Source organism: Amia ocellicauda, chromosome 17 (genome assembly GCF_036373705.1).
Source record: "Amia ocellicauda isolate fAmiCal2 chromosome 17, fAmiCal2.hap1, whole genome shotgun sequence".
NCBI classification, from domain to species: domain Eukaryota; kingdom Metazoa; phylum Chordata; class Actinopteri; order Amiiformes; family Amiidae; genus Amia; species Amia ocellicauda.
In genome coordinates this window covers 2,702,580-2,729,116 of record NC_089866.1, presented here as the reverse complement: position 1 = coordinate 2,729,116, position 26,537 = coordinate 2,702,580, and the positions used below count along the sequence as shown (strand labels likewise).

The 26,537-nt window shown below is 44.5% G+C and overlaps 1 protein-coding gene across 1 annotated transcript in view; it reads right to left on the bottom strand.

Annotated features, from left to right (window-relative positions):
* Nucleotides 1-26,537, bottom strand: part of pkd1a (polycystic kidney disease 1a) — a 69,148-nt gene that overhangs the window by 21,557 nt on the left and 21,054 nt on the right. The window contains exons 5-17 of the mRNA XM_066690241.1: nucleotides 26,041-26,210; nucleotides 25,164-25,826; nucleotides 23,752-23,926; nucleotides 20,043-20,257; nucleotides 18,476-18,591; nucleotides 17,617-17,767; nucleotides 14,876-15,132; nucleotides 13,984-14,739; nucleotides 13,388-13,519; nucleotides 11,451-11,626; nucleotides 7,304-7,437; nucleotides 3,269-6,897; nucleotides 1,788-1,934 (exon numbers count right to left, since the gene is read on the bottom strand). Of these exons, the coding sequence (XP_066546338.1) occupies nucleotides 1,788-1,934; nucleotides 3,269-6,897; nucleotides 7,304-7,437; nucleotides 11,451-11,626; nucleotides 13,388-13,519; nucleotides 13,984-14,739; nucleotides 14,876-15,132; nucleotides 17,617-17,767; nucleotides 18,476-18,591; nucleotides 20,043-20,257; nucleotides 23,752-23,926; nucleotides 25,164-25,826; nucleotides 26,041-26,210 (6,721 nt within the window). The remainder of the gene's footprint in view (nucleotides 1-1,787; nucleotides 1,935-3,268; nucleotides 6,898-7,303; nucleotides 7,438-11,450; nucleotides 11,627-13,387; nucleotides 13,520-13,983; nucleotides 14,740-14,875; nucleotides 15,133-17,616; nucleotides 17,768-18,475; nucleotides 18,592-20,042; nucleotides 20,258-23,751; nucleotides 23,927-25,163; nucleotides 25,827-26,040; nucleotides 26,211-26,537) is intronic.

Here is a 26,537-nt window from a genome sequence, read left to right as displayed (position 1 = left end):
AGGACACTGTTCCCATAACACTATTGTATGTGATACTTCAGTTATTTAATAATATACAGATTTGTATACTTTTCAAGGCCAGTAAACTATTCCTTTAGCAAAGTGTAATCTTAGTGTTTTCTTTTCAGTAATAGTTTGACATTTACTCGCAGTCTTTATTTTACACATTACTAGTTGTGAGTGTTTCAGGACTTTGGATACAAAAACTAATGTACCTGCAGCCATTTAATTTCATACTAATGAGATACAAATTTAAAAACATGACAATGCAGAAGAAAGCATCTCAATGAGCTTTCCGGGCACCGTGCTGTACGTGGATCATCAGGAAGCGATCAAGGCTTCGAGATAAGTGATGAATACTCAACATGCAGACTGCAATACACAACAAATGGCATCTATTGCTGGTACTTCAGAGCCTGTTTCTGCTGGGAGCTCATTATGTTAAAATAAGAGTGGCGCCGGAAGAATACTAATGCATGGTTTCCTCAATCAGCCCCTGCATGGCGAAGGGTTGTGTTCAACAGGATCGAGATTGACTGGGTTGAGTATCAGCACAGCTTGTTCTTTAGAAGCATTAAGGACGCATCAAACAGGAGCACAAGCTGATGACTAAAATCTGTTTTTCAGATTAGATTTTGTCGTCAATTATATTTGTTCCCATCGTCGCAGGACTGTATTACAGCAGCATTGACTGAGATATGGGAAACACTGGGGGGAAAAATATAAATGTAGAAGAAGTGTCTCTTCATACTGAGGAGGACAAAACATACTTTAAACTTTAAACTGTGAAGTAATAGGTACCAGCAGGGCATAAACTATGGTATTCCTTCATACAAGATTAAAATAAAATCTTACAAACTGAGTATCTGCACTAAGTCCAACAAAGATATTAACCAACAAAAGTAAAGAAACACCAAGAGTAGTAGAATTAAAATGCAAGTTTTCTAATTGCACACAAAAATCATCCTTACAGAAACTTGCGAGTATTATTCTTACACAGCTCTAAAAAGAATAATTCTGCATGTTATTCAAATTCACATACACAAACTGTAATTATGCCAGAGACCATTGCATTGCAAATGGTTCATGAATGAACCACATTGTTTTATTTATAGATCCCAAGGTCTACATTTGACGCACAATAATCAAATCCATAACAAAAAAAAATAATAAGTAAGATAGATTTTGATGTACTGAGTGGAAATGTTCCTTCAGCTGGAGGACATACAGAAAACTGAGGCCAAATAAGACAAGACTGTGGAGGGAGCATTAACACCAGACCAGAGGGGAATGAAAGGGAAAGGTGTGAGGGCTCAGCACTAGGCATGGGGGGGTCCTGGTGGGGGTGCTAGCTTCCTTTCCGAAGATTAGGTCGAGGCTTTGGAAATCTGATTAATCTCTCCCCAGAGTAAAGGATTTGAAAAACTGAGGAGCAAAGAGGTGAGGATTCAGTGTGGCTCGAAAGCAAGGCCTTGAAGTCAGGAGTCCATCAACAGGAGCGGAGCCTCTGCAGGGCTTTGTCTGGTTGCTCTACAAACCGTGTAGCAGTAAGAGGCCAGATTACATTACACCTCAGACTTCACTCATCGTCCAGCTCTGAGAGATTCAGAACCTTCACTCAGGCCTCCATTCCCTCCAGAAGACACCCTGGTGTAACAATATTATGTAAGAATGCAACAATGATGTGAGAATATAAATATAAATACCTTCTGTCACTAATAAATACATAAATAAACCTTAATACATTCTGAAACCGCCGCTTGTTTCATACCATATACGACACTTACAGTTTGATTAGTCGATTCGGGGCTCATGCCTGGTTTGCGGACAGTCAGGCGAAATGTGTATTCCATGTCCGTCTCCAGCTTGTTCTCAGGAATAACCAGCAACGGCTCCGTGAAGCCAAAATCCAAACTGCAGCCAAGGGGGGGAGTCTGGGAATAAACAGCAAAGGGAGCAAAAAACAATGGAAAATCAAAAAAGGGGATAAAACACTTTTACATTCAGTCGCTGCAAGCTTATTTGAGTTCCCAGCCTGGTCTGAATGTTTTCCCATGTTATGCTTGAAGTGCACAAAGGAAACTAGAAGTTATTGAAGGTACACAACACACGGGGGCCGAAAGAGCAGGGGGTGAGGAACAATACGTACTTTTCTCTTTAGATGAGGAATATTGTCAATAAAATAATTGTCCGCACTTAGCGGCCTAAGTGGTTTGTAGTTTAGCATTCAACAAAGAGGAATGATAATACAGTGTGGAGCTGAAAGTCTTTTTAAAAGCTTTTTGACTGTATATTATTCAAACAGAACGAGAAGCAAAAAATAATAAAATGCTTTATTCACCCCCAATCATTGAAAACACAAAGAAAGCTGCAATTATATCCAATTATAGGTTGCTAAGTTGCTCTTTTGTTTTAAAGGCTTCTTATGTGTGATTCGTTTTTTATGTTTCATAGAGATTTAATGGGAAACTGATGGGATATCAACAGTCTGACGTGATATTTGTCCCCCTACAGCTTATGTTATTTTCCAATGAGCTCTTAGTGCTTTCAGGGGTTTTATGCTTTTTCCTTAATCAGACCATGGAAAAGAAGGAACTGTTTTGAATAAAAGTACTCGGAGGAGCTTGGAGGAGGAGGAGGAGCTCCGCACGATAGCTTCACTTCAGCCTTTTTGAAGCTCGGTCGGTTTTATTTTGGACTGACTAAGAACGCAAACGTACTTTCATCGTTGCACAAAACGGCCGCCTTGTCCTCTCATTTACCCTGCTCCTAACACATGCCATTTGTATCTGACTGGGTTTGGGTGTATAAGCACTGCCTGCTCAACTTGAACCAGAGACTACCAGATCAAGTAATTAAAGGTTTATGAAATCGACTGCAAACTGTTTCTTTAAGACATTTTATCCTGATCGTTTATCATGAACAACTTATGTGGATGAACTGATTCAGCATTTGGAAAAAAAACAGGGATCGCCGGCAGGAATATAAAAACTACCACGGCTTTTCAAACCACATAAGCAGACTTTAAGAACTTTAATTTTATTATATTTTCCAACCGCTTTTATGCTTAAGTAGTATTACTGTACTTTTTCCTTAAAAAACAACACATTAAATGAAATGCAATCCTACAATGCAAGTACATTTTTTATCGCAAAACAAGTTCAGTCTAAAAGAATAAAAAATGTTATTCCCCTCTGCCCAAAAAATCTCAATGGAGATCAGTTTAAGAAAGCAGCTACATTTCAGGTTTGCTAGACGATGTCCTTACCTGTGAGGAAAGCAGGCAGTCCCAGGAGTAGCTCATCGGTGACTGGTTCTCGGGACCCAGGTTGGGGTCGTAGGACTTTTCACCACTTAACAGCAAATCCTGAGTCTTGGACCAGATTCTGAACGTCCCCCCATCAATTATAGGAACCAGTTTCCCCGGGACCACACTGAGGTGAAGTTGAATGCTCTTTCGAAGTGGAATACCTTTGTATGAAAGGGAAAAGATCACGCAGTAGTTTCCCAAATCCAGTGACATTTTGGGAATGGCAAGCTGAGGTCTCCGCACGTCCACGTCATGAAGCCTGACCTGGGCAGAGTTCTGCAGGTCATAGCAGGATGGGGTTCTGTAGATCTCCCACAGGTACTCCACATCGTATCTCCTGCAACCTTTCAAGTCAACGGTCGCCTCCATGTAGTTCCTCTGAGACCTCCTTATCACCATCTTGGGGGAATGTACCAGCTGGATCTCTGGTTCCGTGCACTCAAGATCCCTTACTGTGACCCTTATCTTGGTTTTGATGGAACTGACCAAATTACTAGCCTCCACTTGGATGATGTATTCCCCAGGCTGCGAGAAGGATTGAAAAGTGGTTGGAATGTTGGTGTTTTGTGTCTCGGAACCATCCCCGAAATTCCACACGAAGGTCACCTGGGAGGGGCTGGGGAAAACTGAAGCCTGCAGGACAATGGACTTCTTCACAAATGTGTCCTGAGGGTTGGCATCCAGGGTGATGGAGACAAGAATATCCTGGGCTTGTATGACTTTTGTCACGTTCTGGTCCCCCAGTCTGTTGACGGCTCTCAGGTAAATGGTTAGCTGACCTGCTTCCGGTGGGGTGTAGAAAACCTCTTTGCCAATCAAGGACTGCTTGGAACCGAAGTGCAGGTCGAAGGTCCAAAGGTAGGTCACACAGCTACCGGTCACGGTGTCAGCACTGAACATTTGTTTGACGCCTACCGGAATGGCCGGCTCACAGCAGTTCACCATTGTCAATCTACTGACTGGCTCCATTACTGTCACCACAGTGCTTGCTTTCTCCGAACTGACTTGGTTGTAGGCTGTCAGGTTAACCACGTAAGTGTCCACTCTGGTGAACTGGTGGGTATAATTGAGGGTGTTAAGCACCATGGTAGAGTCCCCGCTGATGCTCAGCAAAAAGCGAACTGAGGTTCCTGACGATATACCGATCGTGAAAACAACATTTTCCCACAGGGGGGCGATGTTCCTGCTGGCTTTAATTTCTAGCCCTTCTATTTTGTCTTGCACAGTGAAGTTTCTAGACGCCAGCACCCAACTGATGTCATTTGATGCATTTAAGGTAATTGTGAACACTCCAGCCACAGGAAAGAAATGTGTTACTTGTTGTCCCATCTCTGTGCTGTTGGGAAGATACCACAGCCAAGAAATATTGGTTCCTGTCTGGAATTCTCCCTGTAGTGACACAGTTGAGCCAGAAACAATGAAATTCTGCTCCCCGACGTCCTTGGCTGCCAAACGCACCCCTGATATCGGTTCTTGTACACTTATCCACTCAGAAACATTATAGAAGCTCACTTTATTGGCAACCACAACACTAACTAGCTTCAGCCCTGGACTGCTAAACTGGTGAGAAATTGATAGATTTTTTGTAGCCATGGTAATATTATCTTCTATGGACCAAAGGCATTCTAGGTTAGTGCCACTACTTACTAATAAACTAAGGTCAGTGGAGGCTCCAACTGCAACAGGATTAGGCACTGCCTTCAAACTTACACTTCCCACTGGATCTAGAACCTCAATGGTTTTGTTCACACTGATCTGGCCCAAGAGATTGGTGGCTCTCAAAATAATGACATAAGGACACGGATCAGAGAAGTTGACATCGATGGCCTTCCCACTGAAGTTCAGAAAAGGGTTTTGGGCTTTCATAATAGACCAGCTGAAGGACATGTTGGTACCTTCACTGAGCGTCGCCTGCAAATGGAGAACCCTGTTAGTCACAAAACAGCAGCCGTCCATGAGATCCTCGGCTAAAATCTGAAGGCCCTCTAGCTCTTTCAGGACATAGATAAAGATGCTTGCTTGCATCGAGCTGATTTCATTCTCTGCCGTCACAATTATGTTGAACGTCCCAATGGATCTAAAGGTGTAGTAGATGGTAGATGACCTAGGAATCGGAGTACACCTGTCGCACAGTATCCAGGAGTAATGAACATCGTCGCCTTCCAGGAGATGTGCGCTGAAGTTAACAGAAGTGTTCAGAGGTACGTTGATCATACTGGCGGTCACCATCAAGCCACGGATTGGTGTTTTAACCGAGACAGTGATCTGAGTGCTATTACTGCTAACCTCATTACTTCCTGTGAGAGTGATGTTAAAATTACCAGAGGAGATGTATGCGTGCGTAGCATTGCTGCCGGCTTTGATGTTACCATCGCCAAAGTCCCAAGTGTAGCGTGACTTCCAATAATCTCCTGAAGCCATAAACATATACATCTGGTGCAATGACAGATTATTAGATTTTGTACCATTATGTTCAATGACTACCAGACCCACAGACTCCTGAACCTCTATCAGGGCTGTGTTGTTGCTACACGAGATGTTGTTGAGCACAGTGACGGTCACCAAATACTGTCCTGGGTTTCTGTACGTGAATTGCATTTCATTAGTCCCTCTGATAGAGGAATCATTGGGGCCAAAATCCCAGAGGTAGGTGTACTGGAATTCAGGGAACGCAGTCACCAGGAAGCGGCTCTCTTGGCCCAGTTTGGTGTAGTTGTTCAGAGCAACAAGGGTGACATTTGTAATTACAGGCTGGACGCAAACGCAGGTGAAAAAGTTGGCTTTGTTCACAGTGCTTGACAGAACCAAAGACAGGTGGTAATTCCCACTCCTGGAGAAAAGGTGAGTCACCTCTGGGCTGCCGTGGACTGTCAGGTTAGGCGAACCATCCCCAAAACTCCACTCATACACATAAATGGACGCGTTTCCGGATACGAAGGCGACAAAGCTGATGTTAACGACCTCCTGGATGCAGCTGGAAGGCTCCAACCTCAGAACTTCCAGCACAAACACATGCACATTCAGGGACACCGATAACGAGTTGACGTCATTCGAGGCGGTAACGTTCACGGTGTAGGTGGCGTCTTTCACATACTTATATTCCACCTGGGGCAGGGCGCTGGTCAGGATTTCTCCGTCGCCCATGTCGAACATCCATGTGATGTTATTGCCGGCTTCCACGTGTGCGCTTATGACCGTGGGCGTGTTCAGCTCTGTGGGCCCACTGGAGGTGGCACTGATCATTTTGATCTCCTCAAAGACCAGAATGCTGACTTGGGAACCAATGCTGCTGACCGTGTTGTTGGCCTGGACGCTGATCTCGTAGACGCCGCTCTGATTGAAGGTGTGGTTCACTCTGCGCTCACGTCCCCGCAGTGGGGGGGATCCGTCCCCAAAGCTCCAGCTGTAGACGATCCCATAGGGCGAAGGAAGTGGATGGGCCTCAAACGCCACTGGCTCCCCAACGATCAAGACGTCCGAGTCCGTTTGTATTTCCACCAACGTGAGGAGACTATAGACAAAGACATCTATCTTCTGGCTGATATTTTCGTATGCGTTGGACACTGAGACGTTTAAAGTGTATTCTCCTGTGAAACAAAAAAGCATGACATTAGTCTGTGGATAAAATCAGTGAAGTACGCACATAGATTATTTACAAACCCGAGTTAGTAGTGTCTGGTGCAACACTGGGTTCCAGCAGAACCAAGCATGCATTATAATTCACCTCTTAAACCGAACTCGTGCTTGCAAACACAAATCTGGCAAACATATTTTTCACATGCCTCTCTAATGGAGTTTTTATCCATGAGTCATTCCTGTGGCAGCGAGTCCAGCTCATAGTTTTATGCTTCGATAATGTATGCAATGCATTTGGTTTTTATTATCAGGGGTAAAGTTCAAGGTTACATCGTTGATTTCCATCACAGTGAACCAGAGAAAATGAGCCAGTTGGTCCAAGTTGTGGTGGAACCAAGTTGTGGTGCATCGGATTACCTGGCTGTGGGTATGTGTAGGTGATGTTGTGTTGTAAAGCAACCAGTTTGTCAGTGGTGTCAGGAACGAGAAGAGAAACATTGTAGGGAGGTTTGAAGACATACTCCTGGTAACCTCCATCTCCAAAAGACCACCTGCAGATCACAGAAGAAGAATCAAAAATGTTCAAACATTTACAAGTCAAAGCTGGCAAAAAGTACAAGCTAATAGACTTCACTACATTCTGTTCTATGCACAAACAAAATAATCAACTTACGCTTCATATCTTGATTTCTGAAAGCTAGAAATTAGGAAACAGAAGCTGGAAAAAACTTGTTCAGTTTTTTCTTTTCATTTCCAATATTAAATGGAATTAAAATATAAATAAATTAAAGGCTTTGTGAGGATTTAAGGTGTCAAAATAATATTCCTTCCTATTAATAACCTCTGACGAGAATGAATATGGCCTTCATATTATTTTACAATTGTATAATTTTCCATGCTACTCTTTAGAAGGAACCCAGTGAGTGTCGCTACACCAGGTGTAAAAATATTTATTGGAGCCAATGCAGCTGGCGATCTTATGATTTTCAGCTAACTTGTGCTTCAAAGTAATAATCCAGACCTTCCCGTGCCTTACTGTTTTACAAAAAGCAGGACAGGAAGACATAATCAGCATGCAGCCGCAAAATAATATTTCCATCTCCGTAGAGAGAGGGACTTATTTACAAGAGATACAAAATAACCGTGCGGCTGTAGATTACCAGTAGGGCACTTTCCCGTAATACTAGATAGCGACTGAAGTCATTATGTGGTTGCAGGGACTCGAGGTTAATACAGCGCACGGAGGAAGATCTGCGGTTATGTACTGCCCCCCCCCCCCAGCACTCTGCGTTTTAAACGACCACATCTGATGATTGGAAAGTAATTGCTCTTTCTAATGCAAGTGCTCTACAATTAAGGATTTTCTGACCCGTGACTTGAAATTAAGCATGGTGGGAATTAAACCGGTTGTCTCACATTCAAGGACAGTACAAAAGAGATTGAATTAAAAATATGCCTCTGAAATATTTTGACAAGCATATTCCCTGTAGGCATTTATTTAATGAAAGCAGCAACTAAACAATCTTATTTGTTATACATAGAATATTTTAAACAACACTCATTTTCAAGTGATATATTTTGAGTCAAATTATTCACACATGGTTACTTTGAGATAGAACAATTAATTAAACGGTTGCTAATAACTGACAAATTATACATATATATATATATATATATATATATATATATATATATATATATATATATATATATATATATAAACAAACAACAATCATTGAGTATGGCCAAGAAACTGTTCGCACTGAAGACTTGGACAAGATCTTCAACACCAACTTTTATGTATTTAAATGTTTTAGTAATTTTTCAACATATGAACAAATTTAAATACAAATGTAACCTTTATTTCTGCTCTTCAGTAAATCTGACAGTAACACAAAAAATAATAATACTGAGCTGCGTTTTAGGTCTTAAAGGCCTCCGTATGAAAAACCAGCTACAAAATGTCCGTACAGATGTGTTCCCAGATGCCTGCCAGACGTCGGATGGAATCCAGTCCAGAACATGTGTCTCAGAGACGACCGTACGCTGTTGTGTTGTGGGGATGTGAGGCACATGGTGTGAATATTGATGTACAGTCATTTATAACTGGTTTTCAATTTGATTCTAGTTGCTGAAGAAAGACGGACAAATGTGAGGTAATGAAGGAAGACAGGGAAGGGTACTGAACACTATGGGCCATATGCACAAACAATAAAAATACACATACACCATATATATATTATATATAGATACTTACACACCGATCAGCCATAACATTATGACCACCTGCCTAGTATTGTGTAGGTCCCAAAACAGCCCTGACCCGTCGAGGCATGGACTCCACTAGACCTCTGAAGGTGTGCTGTGGTATCTGGCACCAAGACGTTAGCAGCAGATCCTTTAAGTCCTGTAAGTTGTGAGGTGGGGCCTCCATGGATCGGACTTGATTGTCCAGCACATCCCACAGATGCTCGATCTGGGGCATTTGGAGGCCAAGTCAACACCTTTAACTCGTGATTCATCAGACCAGGCAACCTTCTTCCATTGCTCCGTGGTCCAGTTCTGATGCTCACGTGCCCATTGTAGGCGCTTTCGGCAGTGGACAGGGGTCAGCATGGGCACCCTGACTGGTCTGCGGCTACGCAGCCCCATACGCAACAAACTGCGATGCACTGTGTGTTCTGACACCTTTCTATCAGAACCAGCATTAACTTCTTCAGCAATTTGAGCTACAGTAGCTCGTCTGATGGATCGGACCACACGGGCCAGCCTTTGCTCCCCACGTGCATCAGTGAGCCTTGGCCGCCCATGACCCTGTCGCCGGTTCACCGCTTTTCCTTCCTTGGACCACTTTTGATAGGTACTGACCACTGCAGACCGGGAACACCCCACAAGAGCTGCAGTTTTGGAGATGCTCTGACCCAGTCGTCTAGCCATCACAATTTGGCCCTTGTCAAAGTCGCTCAGATCCTTATGCTTGCCCATTTTTCCTGCTTCTAACACATCAACTTTGAGGACAAAATGTTCACTTGCTGCCAAATATATCCCACCCACTGACAGGTGCCATGATAACAAGATTATCAGTGTTATTCACTTCACCTGTCAGTGGTCATAATGTTATGGCTGATCAGTGTACATATATATATACACTCACCTAAAGGATTATTAGGAACACCTGTTCAATTTCTCATTAATGCAATTATCTAATCAACCAATCACATGGCAGTTGCTTCAATGCATTTAGGGGTGTGGTCCTGGTCAAGACAATCTCCTGAACTCCAAACTGAATGTCTGAATGGGAAAGAAAGGTGATTTAAGCAATTTTGAGCGTGGCATGGTTGTTGGTGCCAGACGGGCCGGTCTGAGTATTGCACAATCTGCTCAGTTACTGGGATTTTCACGCACAACCATTTCTAGGGTTTACAAAGAATGGTGTGAAAAGGGAAAAACATCCAGTATGCGGCAGTCCTGTGGGCGAAAATGCCTTGTTGATGCTAGAGGTCAGAGGAGAATGGGCCGACTGATTCAAGCTGATAGAAGAGCAACTTTGACTGAAATAACCACTCGTTACAACCGAGGTATGCAGCAAAGCATTTGTGAAGCCACAACACGTACAACCTTGAGGCGGATGGGCTACAACAGCAGAGGACCCCACCGGGTACCACTCATCTCCACTACAAATAGGAAAAAGAGGCTACAATTTGCACAAGCTCACCAAAATTGGACAGTTGAAGACTGGAAAAATGTTGCCTGGTCTGATGAGTCTCAATTTCTGTTGAGACATTCAGATGGTAGAGTCAGAATTTGGCGTAAACAGAATGAGAACATGGATCCATCATGCCTTGTTACCACTGTGCAGGCTGGTGGTGGTGGTGTAATGGTGTGGGGGATGTTTTCTTGGCACACTTTAGGCCCCTTAGTGCCAATTGGGCATCGTTTAAATGCCACGGCCTACCTGAGCATTGTTTCTGACCATGTCCATCCCTTTATGACCACCATGTACTCATCCTCTGATGGCTACTTCCAGCAGGATAATGCACCATGTCACAACGGTCGAATCATTTCAAATTGGTTCTTGAACATGACAATGAGTTCACTGTACTAAACTGGCCCCCACAGTCACCAGATCTCAACCCAATAGAGCATCTTTGGGATGTGGTGGAACGGGAGCTTTGTGCCCTGGATGTGCATCCCACAAATCTCCATCAACTGCAAGATGCTATACTATCAATATGGGCCAACATTTCTAAAGAATGCTTTCAGCACCTTGTTGAATCAATGCCACGTAGAATTAAGGCAGTTCTGAAGGCGAAAGGGGGTCAAACACAGTATTAGTATGGTGTTCCTAATAATCCTTTAGGTGAGTGTATATATATATATATATATATATATATATATATATATATATATATATGATTTGCCTTTGTTAACTCTCAGTCAGACTAACACTCCCCTCATCTTGGTGATATTGTCTCATTAGGGAAACACCAGCAGTTCAAGGTGTGTGAATATGGCTCCACAGATTTAAAATCTCATAAAAAAAAGAAAAATCGGAAGGGCTTGCCTGAAAGTGGCCTCCACGGACATGTCCACTTGGACGCTGGCTGAGAGAGTCTGAGCTGAGCCCTGGGTGAAGATCGCTGGGACCCCCTCGACTGTCAAGCCCGTCATGGGGGACATCCTGTCCACCGTCACGTTGTAGTCCTCCGTCAGACTGCTCACATGGTTCAGCGCGGTGACCTTCATGATTCATGACAGCCGAGAGGCAGGGAGGATAAAAAAGGATGCGCAGATTAAAAGACTGGAATCAATTAATAGGGGTGGCCGGCAAGTTCCCCACTGTATCAGACCAATCAGTCTCACCTGCATTACTTGTAAAATGTTGGAAAAAATGATTCAACAGAAAATAGAGTAGCATCTTAATGAAAACCATATTCTTGGAGATAGTCAACATGGGTTTAGATGAGGCAGATCATGTCTTACTAATTTCAAAAAGCTTCTGATAAGGTTCCACACCAAAGACTGATCCTGAAATTTGAAGCTATAGTCATTCAGGGTAATGTAAGTAGATGGATTATGAACTGGTTGATGTCTAGGAAACAGAGGGTGTTGATTAGAGGAGTCACTTCTAACTGGAGTGAGGTTATTAGTGGAGTTCCACAGGGATCAGTACTAGGGCCTTTGCTTTTTCTAATCTATATTAATGATCTGGACTCTGGGATAGTGCAGATGATACTAAAATAGGTGCCTCAGCAGATACAATTACGGCAGCACAGGCTATTCAGAGGGACTTAGATAATATTTAGTTGTGGGCCGACACCTGGCAGATGAAATTCAATGTGGACAAGTGCAAGGTAATACATGCAGGTAACAAAAATGTCCACTATAATTACACTATGGGAGGAATTAGATGAAGTAACGCATGAGAAAGACCTAGGAGTCTATCTGGACTCCTCACTTTCTCCATCCAAACAATGTGGGGAAGCAATAAAAAGGCAAACAGGATGTTAGGGTATATTGTCAAAAGTGTAGAATTGAGATCAAGGGCAGTGATGTTCAGACTGTACAATGCACTAGTTAGAGCTCATCTGGATACTGTGGACAGTTCTGGGCTCCACACTTCAAGAAAGATATCGCTGCTCTAGAGGCAGTTCAGAGGAGAGCAACCAGACTTATTCCAGGTCTGAAGGGAATGTCCTACTGAGAGACTGAGGAACTGAACCTCTTCACCCTGGAACAGAGGAGACTACGTGGGGACTTGATCCAAGTCTTCAAAATCATGAAAGGCATCGACCACATCAAACCAGAGGAGCTTTTCCAGATCAGCAGGGACACACGCACCCGGAGACACAAATGGAAATTGGGCTTCAAGGCATTCAAGACAGAAAACTGGAAACACTTCTTTACGAAGAGAGTTGTCACAATCTGGAACAAACTCCCAAGCAATGTGGCTGAAGCTCAAAATTTGGGAACATTAAAAAACAGACTGGATAGGATCCTTGGATCACTTAGTTATTAATGGACTTTCCCTTCTTTCCCTTCCTTCTCCCAGAAAGTACAAAGAATGCTTTTCACAAGCTAAAGCACATTGTAAAACAAAATTAAAGTAAAAAAAAAAAAGTCATATTAGTAAGTTATCGATTGGACTGGTCCCAAGCACTGCCAGAACTGCAGACAATTTAGAGGTGAAGAAATTAGCCTGTCTCTTCCAATTTATCAGCACCAGCACTGATTAATTTCAAGCTAATCAAGTTTTCACTTGGAAGTCGTCGAAAATATTAGTTCATTAGTCAGCCAGGTTTGGTTAATCTGGAGGGGCCCAAGACTTTACACTTTCCTCTTTTAATGTTATAATTACAGAAGTGGGTAACATCTGATTAACATAGTCAAGGCACACATGATCAAAATGAAATATCCAAAGAATCTCCGTTGACATGCAAGCTACTGGAATGAAACAGATCCCTAAAGGAAAAGGAGATGCGGCGCTCAGCCCGTCCTCACCGACAGCTTGTACACGTCTGCGTTCTGATAGATCACGTTGAGCACGGTGTTGTAATACGTGAAGGAAGGCTTGTCATCCACAATCCATTTAAAGGAGACATCCGAGCCTCCCTCCACTGTGGCAGTGTAGCTCTGAAAGAGAGGGAGACAGAATTAACATTGATTGAACTCAAGCTCTCATTAACAAGACACAGACAAACGACTTGCCTGCGACTAACACTACCATGCTTGCACCTGCTCTGGTATGGATTTATGTACTCATTTACGGATGGCTTGCAATGTACACCTTCAAGCCAGATGGGTCCTTGAAATTAATGGTCCTGTAAGTTAAGTTTCTGTTGACTAGACGTAATGAGTTTCTGAATAATCACAGTGTATGTGCCGTATCAGGCAGGGTGGTTTCATTCCACAGCAGCATCCCCTTGAGTATACCTACCTCTGACTCCATCAGAGGATCGATTTTTAAAAAGGGAAACGAGGGAAGAGACAGGGCGACGGCAAGAGATGGAATGTACTGTGTGTCGTAAGACAAAAGAAGAAGCAAAGGAAACAACACAAATGCAACACCACCAAGAACAATGTCGACAAGAACTTACAACTAAGATCTCCATCAGCACCCTCTGATTTGGGTTGGGAACGATCTTCAATCCTCTCAGCGGCTCTTCCACCTTGACTTTCACTGTCAAGTTTGCAGAACCCACTGCACTGTCCACCACGATGGAGACGGGAGAGACCGGACCGGGTCCCAAGTCCAAGTCCATGTAGCAGAACAGCGTGCCGTTGCCCCTGCCGGCAGTCTGGCAGTCCTCGGCTGAAGAGGCCAGCTCTGGGGGGCAGGTGGCCTGGAAGGGAAAAGTCTGGTTGCTCCCATTCCAGTGGGCAACAGCCGAGTGCCAGGATGCAATTTTCAGGAGGAGGAAGGTTTGGTTTGTGGGGAAGTACAGGACTCCATCTTGACTAGGGGGGTAGACCACCGTTAAGCCCAGCGGTGGCACGACCTGGATGGTACAGGACGCCTGAGGGGAAAAGCCCTGGTTCTCTGTGGACAGCTGGAGGGAGTAGTTACCCGGGACAGGCAGGCCGGCCTTCAGGAGCCCAGTCTCGAGGGGCACTGTCTGCCCCCGTGTGTATAGGATGCGCAGGTAACACACCGTGTCCTCCCTCCAGGCCCCGGAGGCCGTGTAGTCCATCGAGGTGTTTATCCAGTGAGGGTGTTTCTCTGCAAAGACGCTCTGTCTCCAAGGCGAGGACGGGAGCTGGTCACAGGCAACCAGAGAGCCAGGTTCCCCGTCGTGCTGGAGAGCGATGAAATCCCCCGGGGAGACCTGCATCTCCTCTCGTTCATTCTGCACCTGTGTACCGGAGACAAGGCCATATGGGTCAGAGTCGTGTCCCATCAGGTTTCTGTCTAAGAGGCACAGCGTAATCTCTCCTTTCAACACTGCAGTATAGTATCAGTGTTCAGGGTAAAGACTCTAATGTGCTTACCAGGTAATGTGTGGATGGGGCCGGCGGCAGGGTGAACAGCACCTCGTTGACCAGGCTGTATTCAGGCTGGAGGACATCCCGGGGGAGAGAATCAGCCCCAGAGCAGTTCGAACAGGAGCTAGAGGGACAGGGGCTGCCGAGGGGCAAACACCGGGACTGGTATGGGCACCACTGCTGCCGTGCCACGCAGGCGCTGATCGTCCTGTTCACCTGCTCTCCCTGGCACACGGCAATGGGCGAGCAGAGATCCTCACACCCTGCAGGCAATGAAGGGGCATTTTACAATACAAATGATTACTCTTCCAAACTACCTGGTCCTTTGGGTTTCCACAAAGCTCAACCCCAACCCTCACCCACAATCCTCACCCCTTCCTCATCCTCAGTCACTTCCTGAAGGAAGGCCGTGGGCACTCAGCCTTCCCCACAACACTCTTTACAGTACATGGACTACTAGGCCGTGTAGGTATGTTTTCCTCTGAGAGGACCAAGAACAATCTACCGGAGTGTCACTTTTCCCATCCCCTCCTACGATTTCCTTGAAATAGAGTAGTGGTTGTCAGCCCTGGTCCCAGAAGACCCCCCGCGTCTGCTGGCTTTCACACCAACTGAGCCGGACACTCAACCGATCTCATTTCAACCTCGTTGGTAGTTTTCAGAACTTCATCGTTCAGGTAGGAAGTGGACAATGACAGGCTCTGGGAGGAGAACCAGCCGATAGAGCTGCTGCTCCTCTGGGACCGGGCCTGGGAACCACGGCAAGAGGAGGTTGTAAGGAACAGCTGGAGTGTCTTGAAGGTAACGCATGTGAACAGGCTTGGCGGTGGAAACAGATGTCGCAACACTCATGTACGTTCTGTGGAAAATTATGAGTCGGTTTTCTTTCCAGGCAGTCCATGTTCGCATCCCGAGTATATCTGCTTCTGGCATCTTTGGCTTCCCCTCTAGCCGTGACCTTTAATAACACCAGTCAGTATGATATTTCTTCTCTCAAATCTATGGCCCTCTATTGCTGGTTACCCTTCAAGCATGTGTTTTTGCCTCTGGGGTGGATGTTCAGCAGTGTTCAATCTGGGGTGAACTTGTTCAACCCTTGCAGTATCAAAATAGTTTACTCGACTGACAGCAAAAAGATTAATTAAAACTAAACAACAACAACATTCATCGTAGAGTTTGCATCACAGTCCTGAACATGCCTGCTACACGTCAATGTTCACCAGCCGTCAAGCCGCTTGACTTCTAACTGAAGAATTTTTTATTGAACTGCCGCAGTGTTACACCCGTCTGGCAGCGTGTGAGACGCTCCACGCCGCTGGGCCACTGTGTTAAGGGATTCGATGCACTCAGCCGCCCCGAGATCCGCGCAGAGCCGTTCATGCGCACCACTGAGCCCCGGCGCAGAGCTACAGCCAGTGGATATACGATTGTAACTCCCCTGCATTTCAGAAACAGATTGAAGATAAATGTATGTAATTGAGAGCAGTTAAGGAGATAGTGTCTGCATTGGAAATGGGAAAACAACCGTCTGCATATTTCCAGGCTATGCATATGATTTCACAGAGGAATTTAGCGTAATGGAAAAAAAAGCCCTTAATGCGGTTTTCCGTCAATAAGCCTCCTGCTGTTTTACTTTCCACTCCAGCACTCGGCATAAAAGGAAGTTTTTTAACTCATCAAAAAACAATTCCTGCTGAACAGAATTAATCTGGATTTAAATACAGGATACAGTAAATAGGCGTGCATTTTTGCTACAGAGAGAAATAGCACTCCTGCTTTCAAAATGATCAGAAATTAACTAGTAAGTATATTTCAATCTTGTTTTGTCAGTTTGTGACTCATTTATTTCACCTTTTTCTTTTTTTTTTGCTCTTAGAAGAAAAGCTGTAAGACAAAATACCAATAAATAAGCCACTCACACCAGGATGTATGAGATTTTAATGTAATGAATCCTTATTAGTCTCAATACATTCACTGCCTGCATGCTGACTTCCTGTAAAAAAATAACCAATACAGTTCTTCTGATTATTTCACAAGTCATATTACAGAATTAGGAACAAGCGGAGTTCAGATACAGATGACCCCGTCTGAAACATTTGCCTCTGCGACTCCTTAATTAACAAGTTCAGTGAAGTACCCTCAGCAAACTAAATGCCATTTTTAGAGGACTTGGCTTTAGTACCATTTTCCTTCTTTCTTTGTGCATTTTTTGTATCTCTTATTCTCCTGTCACAGCTTGATCGTCTCTTTCTTCTCCCTCTTTCCGCTTTGATGGCTTTCTCAACACAGGCCAGTGCTCACTGAACACATTGCGGAGAGAGAGACAACGGGCACGATGGAGGAGGCGGTGCACACTTCCAGACGGTTACATAAGAAGGGCACAAAAAGTAAACTAATTTAAACCAAACTTTAAAACTCAGTAAACTTTCCAAACAGCAGTCGTTGAATTTCAAAACCCCTTATTTTCTGGCTGACCGGGCATATTTTACTTCATGAAACATTCTTAAGTGTACCTTTTCACAGTTTAAAGAAAAAAACACAGAAGGACCGGGAACAGTTTGGAGAACAGCGATGAAAAACTAAATAACTCTGAGTTGTCTTGCTTGACACCAGCGTATGGAATGAGGAGTTTGCATTTGGTTTACGCGGTGAACCAATCACTAATCAGTTTATAGGAGAATGGCGAGCTCAAATTTGCCGGATGACGTTTTCTTGTCATCCCATGTTTGCATCTAGTACTGACGTACCTGGCAGCAGGAGGTGGAGGCCCAGTTGCCTGCAGTGTGGTCTGTACACCTGGAACCGGACCTGGACCGAGCTGCTGATGTCCTTCACAATGAGCTCCAGAGCCGACACATGTCCTTCGTGTTTGAACCACAGGCTGGGGAACATCAGGAGCTGAAAACACACAGCATGAAGCACACATGTCTTACTAGAGACATTGGAGGTATAGTACCAGCCTCTTTCATTTGAGACAAACTTCTCCAGTCTGGTCAAAGGCAGCGACCACAACAAACCAGAGGAGCTTTTCCAGATCTGCTGGGATGCACGGACCCAGGAGCAACCAGACTTATTCCAGGTCTGAAGAGAATGTCCTACTCGTAGAGACTGAGGAACTGAATCTTTTCACCCTGGAACAGAGGAGACTACGTGGGGACTTGATTCAAGTCTTCAAAATCATGAAAGGCATCGACCACATCAAACCAGAGGAGCTTTTCCAGATCAGCAGGGACACACGCACCCGGGGACAAAAATGGAAATTGGGCTTCAAGGCATTCAAGACAGAAAACAGGAGACACTTCTTCACACAGAGAGGCATCACAATCTGAACAAACTCCCCAGCGATGTGGCTGAAGAGACAATTTGGGAACATTCAAAAACAGACTGGATAGGATCCTTGGATCACTTAGTTATTAATGGACACCAAACGAGCACGATGGGTTGAATGGCCTCCTCTCAATTGTCAACTTTGTTCTTATGATATCGTTCTGAGTTGGAGAACTATGCTATGGTATACCCATAGATATCTACCAGAAGGCATCAGGGGGAAGGCTAGGAAAGGTTCTGCCCCAGATAACGGCTCATCTCAACACACAGATTCCTTACCTCCACCAACCTCACTGGCTCAGCAAGGGAAGCCACCGTCACTGCGGTTTTGAAGGGCCTGTGTGCGTTGAAAACGGCACAGCCTTCCATGAACACGGCCGCATCGGGTATCCTGGCTGCAAGAAGGAAACAGAGAGGAGTGAGACGTGTGGGGTGCAGGACTGCAATCTTTCTTTATCTGCCGGTATGTTTTCAACACAAGGTCTGATCTCTGCAGGAGGCAGGAGGTGACACTCCTATACTTCTATCACTTTTTTTTACCTTGTGACAAATCCACACGCCAAGCAAAGTCTGGACATTAGACACAACGTGACATTTTCCTTTGTGTTTTTGGAGAATGATTTGCTATCATTTCTCAATAGGACCTGATGTTGTCATCGATGAATTACAAAGCAGGGCAGCTGAGGCCGTGTTGCGAGTTCCTGTGAGTTCCTGGAAAGCTTACTGGAATAATTAGTTGGCTGGACAATTTTAATCTGAACAGAAACCAAAACAGACGGTTACAACCAACACACACAGCAGAGTACGCAACACGACAAGACATAAAACAAACAAACAAAAAAACAAGATGAGGGTGAACTTCTGCCTCTTCTCAACCCTGAGGTCCAGCCTAAATATGGTTCTCATTACAGGGGTTAGATTGAGAATGAATCGTTTGAACTGCTCTCTTGAAAATGCTTACAAAAACAGTGCGATGTTATGTATCATCTGTGACAGGAGGGGAAAGAAAAAAATATATTTTTTTGACTGAGCACTGACTTCATTTTATGAGCTCTGCAGTACAATGAGGGCTCTGTTATACCTTGGAGAGGAGGCTGGAGCTTTGAAAAATGCCTCGTTTTGGTGTTCTCTCCATTAATGCCAAAATTGGTGTGCAGATTATTATTATTATTATTAAAACCTCTAATAACAGTGGAAGCTTCGGCCCTCTCTGCAGAACACACATCTGGAAACATCTGGTCAAAACGGCTCCGCCACTTCTCGGAGCCAAACAGGCTCTTGCGTAGCTCGGCCCAGAAATCTGGGGTCCGCTCATGTAAACAAGCATCTGGTTTTGAAATAGTGACTGCTGCAGGCCTCCAGCTCAATTTCCTGATGCTCAAATTGAAAGTGGCTGCTGTGGCACAGTGCTGGAATTGGGCTCCTATTCTTCAGTGCATTCGGTGGCCTAGCGTATACCCACACCCCCTCCATACCATCAACGTAGCATCAAATTGTGCCCCGGAGCAGAGGGCTGTCTTGTGTTATTTGTTTTTAACACACAAGTGAGTTCTGAAGGGATGCGTGTCCGTACAGCACCCTCGACAGAGATACTGGGGAAGGGGTTTTAAATCTGGGATTTGAATCCTGTGGATGAAGCCATCTTGACATGGGCTACTTCAGTCAGATGTTTGGAGTTAATCACTATTTAAATTATATAGGTATGTGTATTACTTAAATTACTGTATTGTTTTAGAAAAAGTGCAAGTCAGGTAAAATAGCCCAGCCAACTGAGACTATCAAACTAATAAAAAGTATGGGAAACTTTTACTCTCACACACAGCAAGAGTCAGTTAATTGAGGTTACCTTGTGGTCTGAATTCACAGACGAAGCCTCTCTTCGTGGAGCAGGGCTGGGTGTAGTGCTGGCCCGTGGAGTTGAGAAAGACGCAGGTGTTTCCAGGCGAGACTGATGCTCTCTCCCTCGTCCGGTCCTCGCTGGTCTCCAGAACTGAGCCATCCATCCAGTGCAGGAACCCAGGACTGCCAGCGTCGCTGAGTCCGATCCACGCGCCCTGCTCACTGCCACAACACAGAGCACTGTTAAAGAGTCACTGCATCGAGGGGAGGCAGCCATTGGGTCTAGGCCTTGATCTGTGGAACCCCAGAAATTAATTTTCTCCTATTACAGTCTGTCATCCTCTCTCTTCTGTGCCTAATGGTTTACTTTTACATCCTTTACTTTTGCAACCTTGCGAACGGTGCTATACCACATGAAACTAGTGAATGTAGTAAATCGCAAAACATGAAGAGTTCAAAAGCAAGCCAGGTATCCTATACAGAAACCTCCCACACGACTCCAACAATTATTTCCTGTGAGAGGAGTCCTGCGAGTCTCTCTGGAGTCCCTGGAGTCCATTAATGAGGTATAGCCACGCTTGTTTGCTGCTGTTGTTATTTTCTACATGTTCTCAAACAGTGACTGAATACATGATGGTCATTCGTGTTCATGGTGTGTTGTGCAAAGCTTGAACAACAGGAACAAAAAAGAAAACTGCAGGGAACCACAAAAAAAACCCATTCTAATGAGCCAATAAACTACTGTCAAGAATTTTAAACACTGCTCTGTTATGGTCTGTGTCTGCCATGCTTAGGGAGATGGGAGCATGTCTGCTGTTGTGTTTTGTTATAATCACTCTTGTTGTGATTGCAGTCAGTCGAGGAGAAGCGGTCATTTGTTCCAGATCCGTGTGTCTGGTGCCATTTAACAGCCCCGCTCTGCTGTATAAACATTGCTAAGGACAGGCAGCCCAGGTTGATGAGAGTTATATTTACTGGCGCGCGCAGGCAATATCTCTGTCTAAAATCACACAGACAGCAGTTGGTCTGTTCCTCTTGGAATTTTTTTATAGACATGTTTCTGATGGGGTCCTGCCAAATACCACATCTGTGAAAACTGCAAATAGAAAGAAAAAGGAGAGAGATAGACACACACACACACACATTTATTCTTCTTGCCAGAAAAAAATAAAAATAATAAATAAATATATAAAATCTCATATTCCTCATAGTCTTACATAACTGTTAATTTCAGCTGCGAGGCAGAGCTCCGGTTTGAAAGCCGCCTGAGGTTTGTGTACGTCTCGAGGGAAGGCGTGCGGGTTTATCGCCCGGGTGTGTGTGTGTGTTGGGCGGCAGGGTGAGCGAGGAGCGGAGCACAGGTCTGGAGAGTGAGACAGGAAGTGATCTCATTTCCACGAGAAAACTGGCTGTACTTTCAGTAGCGGGTTATTGAAAGGGCTGAGTCTCGTATTTTAAATTAATGAGTTTATGGGCGTGGGGAGGGACAGGAAACACATGCCACTGAGCTACATGTAATTCCCACTAAGTAATAGAGGCTGACAAGCTGGCGGGGGCGAGTGCCTATATTGTGGAAATGTCACAGGGCCAGTAAGGTCCCTTTTTGTATTGTATGACCAGTATCTCCAGATTTCATTTATTCATTTTCGCTGGACATTTTATTCAGAGCCTCGTGCAGCTGCAGAACTTGAATGGCTTCTGAAATGTATTCAACCAACACCTCACCTCTCCTTATTTTTCTGCCGATCCCCTCAGCTACCTAAATCTGTTTGTGACTTTCTAATTCCACTGATCAGATGTGGGGGTGAAAAGCAATGGTTATAAATGACTTCAGTCTCTGACCCACACCGTTGTTATGAGATTGAATTCTCTTCTCGCCAGAAATCCTCACACACAAGAAAAAGGGATCTCTTGTAAGTCGGGAAAAGCAGCAACCAGAATAATATTTTAGGTTGCTAGAGAACAGGACATGATAAGAATGTAGGAACAGCAGCGAATGGCTCAGATCATCATAAATCGCCATAATGTGGAAAAGTTGACTCCCTGAGCTAAAAAGAAAAAAAGGGCAATAAAGCTCTCCACGGCGCAAAACCACAAATATATAAACAGAGGCTGTTTTAATAAGAGGGGCTATTCTACCTTCGACGACTTCACCCAGCCTGCCGAGGAGGGGAGAGTCTTTTCCACAGTCACACTGCCCAGAAAAACAGGCCGCCATTTCCTCCCCACCGCCGAGTCGGGAGACGTCCATACGGTTACAATCAGCCGCTCAGACTAAATTGCTACTGACTGGCCCAGAATGGAAATAAAGGGAGATTGTACAAACGTTTCACTCTACGGCACAATTTCTTTTTGTTTTGAGGGTTATTTTTCCATTCTCAGATAGTAAAAGAACATCTTAAAAAATATATCTATAAATATGTATATTATTATGGCAATGAAAAAACTAGAAAAAAAGTCCATATTTTCTGTATTTCTGACTTCTTTTGCTTCTGCTATAAATTAACAGAATTTCTGAAGAAATACATCACTGTTTGTATGTAAGAAGCCCAGACGTGTGTAACAGCCCGTTTCTTTCTTTTTTATCACTCACACCAGATGCACGCTGACGATAAGAGATGCAGCCACTGTGACCTGTCGATACAGCGCCGGACTGAGTCACCCCGACCACGAGCAAGAGGAGACACTGGAGGGAGCGGTTCTCATTTTTGTATCGCTTTGAAAGTGAGCTTCTATGAGGTGGGAGCGCAGGCACATTCGGTGCCAGGACGCAACGTATGCGAGGAACATTGTTGTGTCGTCTGCAGCCATGTGACATGCAGGACGACTGAAAAGCACAGAGAAGAATTGCTTTTTAATGTTATTGAACATTTCCTTCACGCAGTGGTGCTCAAACCTGGTCCTGGAGAAGCCCCTACTCTGCTGGTTTGTGTTCCAACCAAGCTCTCAATTACTAATTTGCTTATAATTTACTTTTTAAATTAAGTTTGTTCCTTAATCCTTAATAAGATAAGTTCCTTATACCATTTTATACTTAAAAGCCCTGCTGTTTAAAATAATTAACAGGAAAATATTAGTTCAATTAAGGGTTCAATTAACTAACGCTTTAAGGAAGCGAATAGGAAACCTGTCAAGACTTAAAATTGCTGCACTGAGCAACAAAAGTGTTATCCAATTTACTCTCTGGACTCTGATAATATGAGATGATATATGCCCACAATAAGTTCTTTAGCTGCAATCTTGCCAGTTAGTGACCGATAAAATACTGTAATGCCCTCTATTTCAAGCTTAGCAGATCACTCACTTTTATCCACCTGCCTCAGATTAATTCACCCTACCCTGAGCGAGGGATCGAGCAGCATCGCAATGACTTTGCGGCCGATAGTGGTTCAATCAGCCCCAGGCAAGGAATGAATGAACAAAAAGCAATTTAGTGCACATAAAATAATGCATCCTGCCACTCTGAAACTACCACTTAAAGACACTTCTCTTTCTATACACTTTTAGCTAATTTAACAGCAAACCTCCATTACCTCCCGGTGAATCCCAAATTAAAAAACAGGACCCATCACAGTTTCCTTTATTGACAGATTCCTGTTTGAATGACCCGGGAATTCCTCAGGGAACTGGGAACTGCGTTGTAGTTTGCGATTCAATTGATCCGGTCTCGGCCCAAGTTAACCTCCTGCCCCCATTACCACAGATTATTTACTTACTTTCCTAAGTGGAGGATTAGGGCGCTGTGAAGGTGGGGGGTGTTCGGCACAGCCAGGTCTCCGTGAGGGGTGCACTGCCGGCGAGCCTCCTGCCAGGTGCACTCGGCCCAGAAGACTCTGAAACAGCGGCTGCTCTCTGGGTCCATAATGCCACCGGGGGGGCAGTAAGGCAGTGCTGAAAGGCAATGACAGCACGCGTCATTTAGGAGTCTTATTTGTTTCTGGCTGTGCTGATGCTCTGTATTTGACAAACACAACACAACCAGTCTGTGAGGTGGGTTGTCTGACCACGAACACATCTGTGGAAGGGCTCCCAACGAACGCAATACATTTGTGTAACAGTCTACAAAACAAATGGCGAAAAGACGACTCCTCAAAACGATGCTACCAAAGCAGCTGGAAAATACCTCAAACACAAAGCCCAGGAGGGCCGGGGGGGGAAAGGAGGACGGAGAGGCAGCAACAGAGAGAGAGAGAGAGAGAGAGAAAGAGAGATAATTGTTTTCTGAGATATAACCTTTACCCTGTCCTGTCACTGTTCATTGCCTTTCTTCAATTTTAAAGTCAACCTTCAGGCATGTAAAAGCTATATGTGTAACACACAGTAAAAAGATTAAGGCTTTTTTGTAGTTGAAAGGAACTTAATCCTCTGCGGCAATTCATCATCATCTTGATATACGGAGCTTTGGAACGAGAGAAACGGACAGTATATCCCTTGGAAAACTTAAAAATATAACTCCTTGTGGAAAATAAATATAGTGGCAACCGTTAAACATTAATACACATTATTGCAGCCTCCTTATATACCAATGCAGTGGTGAAAAAACACTGTGAAATCCTTGAGCAAAGAAGCCAAGGTCAGATCATACTTTTTAGTACTTCATAAGCTGCCTTATTCCCAGCTATCTTCATAAACACCAAAGAATGAAAGAGCATTTTTAAAATCTTACTTCAGCATCTCTCCTGATATTTGGAGAAACAAAACAAAAAACAAGTGCAGTAAATTACAAATGAATGCGGTTTTCTAAACACCGGTTTTCTGTTTCTCTGAAGGCTTATGTAAAGGTATAGTTCAACTTAATGTATTTGTAAAGTCGGTGGTAAGTTGTAAAGTCATCAAAGTGTACTGTACTTTGAACCTGTTAATTGGGGAACACTTAATTCATCTGCCTTGCCAACAATGGAATCCAGCAGAAACAGCTTGTTGAAAAGCCCTGATTGTGAGGAAGCAATACGTTAGGAACGCACAATGGTCTGAAGCCTACAGGGTAAACACAATAACCTGTACTTCTCAAGTAACTCTCAAATAACTCTCAAGTACCTCTCAAGTACTTCCCCCTCACTTCTTCTCATTGTGAAGACTCTGGTATGAGTACCCAACCTGCTCCATTTTTTAATCGTGTGGGAATTACCTCTGGCAGTTTCTTGGCCACTGGACATGATTCGCCAATCCACGTCCACGTCCGTCCCGTCCAAGTTGGTCAAGCTTACATTGACGCTGCTGTTGGTGGTTACGGTGGCAGGACACTCCAGCTGCAGGTGCCCGGGAATGACTACGTCCACGTCGGTCTGGATGGAGATGTCCTTGTTTCCTGCCCAGAGTGTCACCTTGATCCGGTACTTCCCGGGCAGGGCGTACTTGTGAGAGGCCGATGGCACCGTGGTGTTGAGCCACGGGGTCAGATCCCCAAAGTCCCACGATAAAGTGCTTACAATAACAGAAATACTGATGGTGAGTGTGGCCTCTTCGTGGACGCTGAAGGTCCGCAGCGGGCTGAAGGAGGCGGAGAAGTCCACCAAGAAGACCTCATTGGCCACCGTCCAGCCACACACCTTCATGACCTGGCTGTCCGCACAGGCCGCCGAGCACTGGGACTCGCTGATGAAGTTGGGCTCCGAGTTGGTGCTGCAGAGGCACTCCGACTTGGAGCCCAGGCCCCCGTACAGCTGCCCCGCGGTGAAGCAGAGGTTGTTGCAGGTGTCGTGGTTGTAGTTGCCCGGAGTTGATGCGGTGAAAATGACGAGCTCGTTCACCCCTGTGTTCTTGTCCAACAGGCAGGCGGCATAATTCAGCCCTGCAAACACAAGAGGAGAAGAGTCCGATCAATCAATGTGGATATTAAGCATGGAAGCAATCTCCTAACAAATACCAGAAGCAAAGAGATGTGGTTCTGCGATACGAAGAGTTTGGAAGAGCCAGAGAAAGATTTCACTGTGGTGCAACGGGTTAAGGATTAAAGACGGCACTTTGATGACAGTCTTTAAAACATCCCGACCGCCAGAACTCACCGCACATCACACTGGACAGACTGGCGTTGAGGAGCGGCAGATTCTTGACCTTCGGCGGTTCGGCACATTGCATCGACTCGGCCTGGTGCACCTCCACCACCTGGTCAGCAATCCAGTTGACTAATCGGAACAGTTTGCAATCACAGACAAATGGATTGAAACTCAAGTTTCTGGAAAGGAAAAGGGGAAGACGCAGATTGAAACATTCTCATGAGGGGCAAGACCAAACAATTATACCCAACAGGTTACATTTGTGTACAAAACAACATGTAGGTTTTTTGGATGCACACCAACTGCTCAACAATAACAAAGTTTTTCAATTCAGTTAATCAAATTTGGTAGGAAGGGAAATAAATTGGGGTTGTACAAAGTTGCCAAATGGTGAATTCCCAAATGTTTTTCTCACTCGGCTTTGACAAGATGTTCAGAGGGTACTTTTGATGGGACAGTGGAGCGATAAGGCACATAAAAATCTAATCAGGAACAGACCAAGCCAA